The 9848-nt window shown below is 43.4% G+C and overlaps 1 protein-coding gene across 2 annotated transcripts in view; it reads left to right on the forward strand.

Moving 5' to 3' along the window:
- Positions 1-8457, forward strand: part of DNAJC13 (DnaJ heat shock protein family (Hsp40) member C13) — a 64878-nt gene extending 56421 nt beyond the window's left edge. The window contains exons 52-58 of one of the 2 annotated variants that reach the window (XR_004419453.2): positions 360-533; positions 1499-1678; positions 1926-2066; positions 3385-3528; positions 4321-4420; positions 6099-6210; positions 7618-7705. Coding sequence is in view for 1 of the 2 variants with exons in the window: in XM_033072682.2 (XP_032928573.1) it covers positions 360-533; positions 1499-1678; positions 1926-2066; positions 3385-3528; positions 4321-4420; positions 7618-7715 (837 nt within the window). In the remaining variant the exon portion in view is untranslated. Of the gene's footprint in view, positions 1-359; positions 534-1498; positions 1679-1925; positions 2067-3384; positions 3529-4320; positions 4421-6098; positions 6211-7617 lie in introns of both variants that reach the window. The other variant, XM_033072682.2, reaches the window with a different exon arrangement.
- Positions 8458-9848: the final 1391 nt, after the last annotated feature.

Below are 9848 nucleotides of genomic sequence, written 5' to 3' on the forward strand. Positions count from 1 at the left end.
GAAACTTCCCTAGACTGATGGTGAGAAACCTTTCCCTCAAGTGTGCAAAGGAAGGAAAGGGCTGTTGTATCAACAGCATTGTTGCTGGTGCTTCTCTTGAACTAGGGTTTGTCACTGTTGCAGTTGCAGGTTCAGTTACTTGTGTTCTTTGAAAGAAAAGTGCACTGTAGTCGCACTGCCTGCACTGCACTGTTCCTTCTACTGTCACTTCTTACCTCATGTTCTCTCAAGGTGAAGGGTTTATTGGTCTTGCACAGCTGTGTTTCAGAGAATATAGTTAGTGACCCTGATCACTTAGAGAAACAATTTTAGATCTCTCAAGTACCGTTGTAAATAACTTCTACTTTACAATTCAACAGCTGCCTGAAGACTTTGCTGTGGTGTATGGTGAGGCAGAAGGTGAACTTTCAGTGGGGGGAGTCTTCCTCAGGATTTTTATCGCCCAGCCGGCCTGGGTTTTACGGAAACCAAGAGAATTTCTCATTGCACTGTTGGAAAAGTTTACTGAACTACTGGAGAAAAATAACCCCCATGTAAGATGATTTTTTTTCAGGTTCTATGCTTTGAATTTGTTTAGCATTCTTAAATGTTCAGTCTTTCAGTGTCTGATGAACTTAGATTCTCACACTTTCTTCCCATCATAAATGGGATTTTCTGTCTGCTTTCTGACTCTCTGTAAAAGTGTGTTGATATGTTTAGGCAACTTCTGAACATGAATCAAGGTTTTAAAGTCCCAGAAGCCATAGCATTAGCTTCATTTAAGTCTTGGAGACTTACTTTGTGCTAGAGATAAGGCTTAACAAATGAAGTGTCTTTTAATTATTCCATGACTGACCAATCCCCAAAAAATGGCACTTGTTCTATACCACCTAAAAATTTTCTGCTCTTGAGACTTCTGTTGTCCTTCTGCAGCACTAACTTCCCACTCTGGTAGAAATTACGTGACCTACAAAAAGCTACCACCTAACAGATAGTGTAATGAGTGCAGCAAATGTGTTACAGTTTGAAAATTAATTTTTAAACAGTGTTCAGACAGATTCTGTGTTAGACTTTCAGAGTGGAAACCAACTACCATGTTTAATAAAGCAGGCATCTTCATTACAAAGATGTGATAGCAGTTTGTAAAGGCATGCAGAATACACCAGGTGAGTGCTTCTGCACAGACTGCAGAATCTTTTAGTAATTCAGGTCGTCAGCCAAACATCCATGTTGTCAATGCTTCCATCAAGCAGCTTACTCAGATATTGGATTCTGAACATACTGGAAAATAGTACTTAGGAGTTCCTGTGTGATCTGTCTTTGTGGACCTAGTGAATGTTTGCCACTATTAGAGCTGGTAATCATGTTCTTAACTTGTTGTTTTAACAGTTTGAGAGCAAAGTGATATAAAAGCACTAGGAAAAAAAATACATAATGCAAAGCAAGGGAGAAATATTATTATGGTGATACATAAGGCTTTACTGAGTTATACTTTCTGTTCATTTTCAATTTTCTGCAGGGGGAAACTTTAGAAACCATTACCACAGCAACTGTGTGCCTGTTCAGTGCCCAGCCTCAGCTAGCTGATCAAGTTCCTCCTCTTGGTCATCTTCACAAGATAATCCAGGCTATGAATCACAAGAACAATGCTGTTCCTAAAAGTGCCATTCGTGTCATGCACATACTGTCAGACAATGAGGTACTGAATCATCTAAGTACTTGAGGGGAGAAAAACATAGCTGGAGTTATTTTTACTGTTTAGTAGTGTTCCTAAAAGGGCATTATTCTAACTATAAATACTGTGTAGCAAGTGAGCAGGGACCTATAGTTAATTCATGGAACATTGCTAGATTAATCACTGAGAAATTTATGGTGTTTGCTGACCATATTGCAATAACCATTAATCTTGGCACAAAATAAAGTCCTCAGGATATTTCTCTCTACAGCTTTGTGTCAGAGCCATGGCATCGCTGGAGACTATTGGCCCTCTCATGAATGGAATGAAAAAGAGATCAGATGTAGTTGGGATAGCCTGTGAAACACTGAATCGGATGTTTCAGAAGGAACAAACTGACTTAGTAGCCCAAGTAAGTAGTACATTCTCAGACTGTGGTATGTTTAAGCTGTTCAACTTACAGTAAATTGACGAATACAAGCCGCACTGAGTATAAGCCGCATCTCTGGGTGTTGGCAAATATTTAGGTTTTTGTCCATAAATAAGCCGCACCTGAATATAAGCTGCTCTGTCGTTTGCAGCGAGGACCTGTGTGCAACAAAGTTGCCAAATAGTAACAGAACCGTGGCAGGGCGGGGTTTACTGGCTCGGTTCGGGCTGTGCAGGCTCGGCCTGCTAGGGGCTGCTGATGGAGCCAGGTAGCCCAGCCCGGCGCTGCCGCTCGGCGGGGCCACTGGGGGCCAGCCGCCGCTGCCACTGGGCTCGGTCACCACGACCCGGCGCTGCTCTGTGGTGGCAGGCAGGGATGGAGCCCCCCGCCGCCTCCCCGAGCCGTGGCAGGGGCGGCCCGGGTCCCCCGCCGCCTCCCAGAGCCGCGGCAGGGGCGGCCCGGGTCCCCCCTCTCCTTCCCGAGCTGCGGCAGTGGCGGCCCGGGTCCCCCGCCGCCTCCCAGAGCCGTGGCAGTGGCGGCCCGGGTCCCCCCTCTCCTTCCCGAGCTGTGGCAGTGGCGGCCCGGGTCCCCCCTCTCCTCCTGGAGCCGTGGCAATGGCGGCGCGGGCCCCCCCCCGTCTCTCCCCCGGGCTGTGGTAGAGGAGGGAAGGAGGGAGCTCTCCCGCCTCTCTCCCCACCCCCTGTGCTGCCTGCAGGCAGCCAGGCTCCACCTGCGGTGCAACAGGGTAGCAATTTGTAACAATCGCAAAATGCCGGCTTTGCAGCAGCTTGGCTCGGCACTCTGGCTGGCACTTCTGAGGTTGTAAATGTCAGAAAATTATTCACATATTAGCCGCTCCTGATTATTAGCCGCATTTCCGGTTTAGGAGCAAAATCTTAGTCGAATTGGTGTGGCTTGTATTCGTGAAATTACTGTAAATGGCATCTGGGAAGCCTCCTGGACATTTAACTAATGTGCTTTTCTTGTTGAAAAAGTTTTCTATCTAAAATGCAGACCTGTTCAAGGATGAGCATCGATGCTTAATGCACAAGGTAGTGTTGTGTCCACTGAGAAAGTGTAGTGGAATGCCAACTAATTCAACTGAGTTTACACCTAGATAGAATTGCTGGACACTATCTTTGCTTTCTCTTGTTTGTATTCATACAGCTCAGGAAAAATGGACTCATCATTTGTAGTAATACCTGTTGGCACTGTTGGTTCACACTAATACTAGTGACAAAAAAATCTGTATGGAACTTCCTGATCCGTGTTAAGACAACTTATTTGGGTATGTTTGCAGGCTTTGAAAGCAGATTTGGTCCCATATCTTCTAAAGCTGCTTGAAGGTGTTGGTCTTGAGAGCCTGGAAAGCCCATCTGCAACAAAAGCTCAGATTGTTAAGGCTCTGAAATCCATGTCTCGCAGCCTGCAGTATGGGGAGCAGGTAAGTACTCACAAGTCCTTATCTGGGCTTTGACACTTGATAGGTCAAACTCTGAACATCCCTTGTTTAATCTTCTGACTGTCATGTGCATCATTCCACCTAAAATGGTAACATTCTGCAACTGCAAAATTATGATGGTTTGAAATTTCTTCATCTCTTGCTTGTGGAGAAGTCATTAGTTCAATGCATTTGAAGACCACTAATAAAACAAATCCCAAGATTTGCAGAAGTGTTCTATGAGCTGGTTAGCTTTAACTGACTCTTCAGAACTTGTGTTATAGATATAAATGTCTCTTTTGTTTTCTGAATAAACACATAATTGCAGCAGTTTTATGGATGTATGTCTAAGTAAATTTGTCCCAGTAACTGTGCTAGTTCTTATTGCCTTTCTCTTGCCCTTTTGTTGAAAGCTTTCTCAAGGGGAGGAAACTTGGAATTGGTCTTTCTTCCAAGTCCCTGTCTTGCTTTAGTACAGGAAAAGTGCTATTCTCCCTCAGCTGTCAGTGAGTGGCAAGGGCTGCTTCTAGGGTTGCTTTTCTTTGTCACCTTTCTGATGAACAAAGGATAAAGTCAAGCTACTAAGTTCTTTTGAGCATTGTGTTCAGCTGTACAATTCACATGGAAAAGCAAGTCTCTATGGAAACGTGCACAAATTCCATATCACAGCCTGAACTACTGCCATGTTCTTTGGTGTAATCCCTTCAGAATGGTTTGGCAATAGAAGATGGGTGTATTTGCCTAGAACATGACAAATGGCACTTGTTCACTGTGTTATCTCTTCAAATACTGTAGGTAAATGAAATTCTGTCCCGTTCTTCTGTGTGGAGTGCCTTCAAGGATCAGAAACACGACTTGTTCATTTCTGATACACAAACATCAGGATACCTCACAGGTTAGCAACTCTTTCCTGTTTATGTCCTGAAGTACTGAACTGTTACTTAATTGTCACTCTGGACTCTAGAGTTACTGTTTATCCCCAGGATCTAATGCCCTCATGTGGTCTGAACATTCAGTACTGTAAAAATACAGTAAGTTGTTAAAACAGGTATTTAAAGGTAAACTTCTTGCTGATTGAGAATGTATTTCTCTGAATAGTCTTTGCTGTACATACTTAGCAACACAATCTGGACACTGGCAAGACTTGCAAGTACTCTGTAGTGATAAAGCAGAGGTGTAATTGAAACTGATGAATGACAATAGCTTTCCATGCTTTCTCAGGATCAGTCTACTTCAGTTCTAGAACACAAGTTTGTCCACAGTTGAAGGGATGTGTAAACTGTCTTCAGAATCACTCAGACTGTCTGTATTAGTTGGGTCTGTGGATTTACACAACTTTAGTGTTACGCAGGTAGCTGTACTGCTGCAAAAGTTGAAATGCTAATAGGTTGGAGTATGAGGCTGTGTTCCAGCCAAAATCAGTGGCCTGCTAAGGTGGCCTCGTGCCTGTATGTGGAGCTTGCAGCATATACTTCACTGCAGCAGTGGTGCACCTTGGGTGGGTCCCCTGCTGGTGCCACCAAGATTGAAAATGGCACCCCAGAGGCACCCCAGTCCCACTGGTAGGAAGAGCATTTTAGGAGTGTGTGCTGTGCTCTGTGTGCACACTAAGGTTAGCGACTGATGGGAGCTTCCTTGCATGGTGCAGACATAATCTCAGATCAGTTATGTCACTGCAAATCAAGTCCTGCTCTTCCTTCACTCGAGCAGTACTTGACAAACAGTATCAGTCCTAAACATCACTATCACATAAATTATTTTTAGATGCAGCAAATAATGACATTGCAGCAAACACATGATGCAAACTTCTGACTCCTCAGTAGCCATCAGCTGAACAAATGCTTGGTCTTAAAACCTTTATCTCACAGGTGGGGTTTTAAAGTCCTTTGTGACAAGCCAGTGTGGACATAGCCATGTGCCACCTGGAACTTTCTCATCTAACCCAATCTAGGAATCTTGGTAGTAAAGCATTTGAGCATAACTGAACTAATGAAGTATAAATCAGAAAGCCAAAGTTTTTCTTGCGAGATACTAACGTGTATTTTGAGAAAATGAAGCAAGAGCCTTTCAGGTCAGGAACTACACCTTCTAGAAGTAGTTGCTTGTATTTTGAGAGTAGGTATTGCAACACTTGATGCATTTTTTCACAGGACTCTGTGCTTTAGCTCTGAACAGGAGTTTTCTGGTTTTGTACTGTTCGATGCCAGTTTGACAAAGAACAATGAAACTGATTCAGTTTGTACTGAATTTCCTTGGTATTTCATAAATATTATAAATTTAGAAATAGGAAGAAAATGCTGACTGAAATTGAATTGAAAACTGTACCAGATGTGGTCAGGCTTGAGACTGGGAGCAGTACAGTTTTCCAATTGCCTTAAGGCCCATGCTGCTTTTAATCGCCTAATGTTTAAGTGCTTGTAGAAAAAAGGTGCTGTACAAATGCAAAGTGTAGATGGAAACCAAGCTTTATTTTTAACTTCTCTTAACTTGTATTCTGCCTTATGTCTTGCTTCAAATTGCTTTGCTATTTGCACTTCCCTTGAAACTTCCCTTGCTTATTTCTCTTCCCTCAGGTGTCTCTTCTCCTTCCCTTCTAACTGGCAGCAGTCCCCTTCACCTGAGAAGTGGGCTTTAGATCTGCTGTGTCAGGCAGCTTGCTAACTTCTGTGTAGCTCTCTAAAGCAGGTAGATACCACCTCGCAGAACGCACGCTGCGCTCGCTGCATTCCGAGTAACAGATGCATGTCCTAGAGCTGTTCATATGCGTGGTCCCAAACTGCCCAACACCAACACACTTGCCTTCCTCGAACACACAGGAGCACTACACTGGCAACTGCACTGGCTGGTACTTGCTGGTACTACACAGGAATTGAACTTCAGAACTATGTTAGGAATCCTCCATAAAGGAAAAGCTTGGGGCACGAGATAACTGTGGGGAGCTTTTGCACTAGCATGGGTAACAGTGGGTGTGACACTTGGCAGGTTCCACTCACAGCTGGCAAAGAGCTCCTGCAGTCAGAGCTTTTTATTGACAGAGGCACTGCTTACTGCCTCGCAGTAGTAGTGGGACTGTTCGCAGGGAGACAAACCATACTCTGATGTTCTGGCCCTGGGCTGAAGTGTGAGAAAAGGAGGGTGGGGCAGGAAGGAATAGTAAATTTGGGAGAGCACAGTGAGGATGGCTTAAAAGGGAAGACTACAGGACCTGGCAGAATTTAGTATGTTGAATATTGGCAGTGTAGGCTGGAGGTATAAGACCAAGTCGATTGCTGTATTGGTACAGGAACGTGTTGTGAGTGATCAGTCTTCTAGTCACTAATGTGATAAAAATTACTGTTGAAACATCTCATGCTGCAACCTAAGTTTTTACTGCATTTGTTGAAAGTTTCTATATGACTAAATTTTTAATTCTAGGCTTTGAGGGAGAGGTGCTTTGCCTGCAGTGCAAAAGCGATTGCCCCTATAGTAATCAACATGGAAATTTAGTAATGGTGTGAGCCCTGCATCTCCAGTATAGCATTTGTGTATCCCAAGAATGCTGTCACTTTATTCCAGCTGTGAAGGCACAAAATGCTGGCTAAACAAGCTTTAGGCAGTTCTGCTTTTTCATGGGGCAGCCCATTGTGCTTCCTGGAACTATGCAGATGGGAAAAACTTCTACAACACTGAAAAGATACACAAGGAGCCTAGTAGTGGAACACATGCCTGAACTCACTTTTGATTCTGTGGCAGGGCCTTTCTTTAGCAAAGGAGGGCCATCCCTGCTTTACTGCTGCTTCCTTGATGGAAGGTGAGATGGGTAATGCAGGTGGTTGGGGTTCTTTTTAACTTATTTGACATATAAGAATTTAAATAAAAAACCGAGCAAGTCCAAAAAATGGCTCCCACATGCTATTCCACTTGGTAGACTAAGAAGTCTTAGTTTCTAGTGTTCCTAGATTTTAAAGAATCTGAAGAAAAACTCTTAAATGTTTTTGTGTAAGAGGTTTGGTTGACTTAGATGATGTATCTGAGTGTTACCAGAGAGAATAAAGCTGTTCATTCACCCAGTAGAAGGAAAACTAATCACCAGTATTGTGTTCCTCCCAAAAGGCCCTGGAGTTGCTGGTTACCTCACTGCAGGGACAACGTCATCCGTAATGCCCAACGTACCACCCCCGGTAGACAACGACGTGGGAGATGTCAGCTAAGGACTGGAAATCCTTGTGGAAGAGACAAAGGCAGACTGGCCAGTGATGAGGAACAGCACTTTCCTCCAATATATTGAAGTGAACTTACTGCCTCGCCAGGTGTTTATGACAGTGTTATTCCTTTTTGCTATGACTTTTTTTTTCTAGGAAAAGTCAGTGATTCTAACTACCACACTGTAACACAAGAAAGCACTCTGTGGATCAGCTGAAATGGGTACACAAGAATTTTTTTCTTGTTGTACATAAGCACATTTTGTTCCTTTATATTTGTTTACAAGACTGTGAATCAAACTTTCCTAGTTTTTATATTTTATGAATTAGCATGACTGGAGTTGAGCTACAGTCTAGAGGAATTGGGCTAAAGTAACTTGGACCTCACCAACCCCACTAAAAGGGCATCCTTTCATTTCTCAGTCTGATGTGATCACTTCCATTGAACGTGACCTGAAAGGGTTTGTCTCTGCACCAGTTCACTCATGTCCTTAATCATTAACATTATCTTCTTCCTCAGATCAAACAGCATTAGACATTTGTATGTATAACTGGCTTGACCAAATTGACAAAGCTTCAGCAAAAAAACCTTAAAAAGTTGACATGTTATGTAAGAAATTAGTGTAATTGTGAAATGTTCTATACATTATCCAGTATATAAAAACTTTCTATATTGAGTGTACATTATACAGATCATTCATATGTACATAGAATTTTAAAATAAAGGGAATTAAGAGCCTTGTTAATGAGATAAAGGTGTTCTTGTCTAGCTATTCTTTGAAAGTGTGAGAAATGAGGGCTGTCAGAGACCCTAACTGGAATGTGGCTAAATATGATCCTGGCATTCTTGGTTGAAAAAAACATTTTGTGCAGGTTTTGACAGCCTAGAGCAGAATTCCTGAACCACATGTAGTAGTAGAGGTGGTTTTGTATTTGAAGTGCATTTCAGCCACTGACCTGCTGACACTCACAGATTCCTAGAAAACATTCTTGGCAGGAAGCAAGAGGAAACTAAGGTGGATGGAAATGTAAACAAGAATTACTGCTTTCTCAAAAGAGGTTATAATCATGATTTTAAGTATAATGAGGTAAGGAACTTCATGGAATGCTTCCAGTTCTAGGTACTCTGCCACTGTACCCCCCCAAGTGACCACTGCAGCTGTAGCTGGACACCCTTCAAGTGAGCACTCAGCTCTGGGCTCAAGAACAGAACTGGCACAGCCTCATCCTGATGACTGAGCCAAGCAGAGTGTGTTCTCCCCAGGCTCCAACAGGAAGAAGCTTGGAGGGAGGGCTTGTTTGTTCATGCTAACTGTAAACCCTTGTGTCCTTAACTGTATTGCCCTTAAGTTACCAGCCCTGTGTAAGTTGAAAAATTATTATCCTAACTCCAGGAAGCAGAGCTACTAGTGGTGCAGTGTGCTGTGATGTACCTGGTTCTGTTCCTGTACAGGCAAGTTCTCTTGAAGTAGCTCAGGTCAAAGGGGATTGGTACAGGAGCAGAACTAAGCAACTCTGACCTTTGAGAACTTCATACAGGTGTATTAGGCATAAATGCCAGAGCTGTTGGTAGCAGCAGAATGAACTGTACCTTGACACTGCTGCTGCCAGCCAAAATATCAGCTCCTTAGGGAGGAAGGTGCCACCTGAGCTTAGGCATATTTAAGAAAGTGTGGGAGCACCTGGAACCAAGAGGAAGGTTGTGAGGGTGCACAAAAGGAGAGACAGGAAGAAGGATGCAAGGGAAGACAAAAGGTACATCTATTAGGGAAAAGGGGGACAGATCCGTTTGGAGAAGCACTGCAGAGTAATAAGCAAGCAGTAGCAGACAAAATGCTGCAGGTGACTCCAGCCTGGTGTTCTGCCCTGAGCCTCACTTTAGAGGAGCTGGGGGCAAGACTGAGTGTAGTCTTAGTGACAAGGAGGCTGCTGAGAGCAGGAACTGGGGAGCAGAGAGGGGTGGACTGCAGTTGAGCTTTGGAAATGAAAAAGCAAGGTACTACCTCCAGCATTTGTCATTTAACAAAATTAAAAGTTTAGCCTAGCTTGCAATAAATTAAATTGTGTGAGACTTGTGATTCAAAACTGCTTTGTCTATAAAAGCATAAAGGCCTTGATTCAGAACAAAGAAAGCACTTTAGG

This window comes from Catharus ustulatus, chromosome 1, assembly GCF_009819885.2.
Source record: "Catharus ustulatus isolate bCatUst1 chromosome 1, bCatUst1.pri.v2, whole genome shotgun sequence".
In the NCBI taxonomy this organism is placed as follows: domain Eukaryota; kingdom Metazoa; phylum Chordata; class Aves; order Passeriformes; family Turdidae; genus Catharus; species Catharus ustulatus.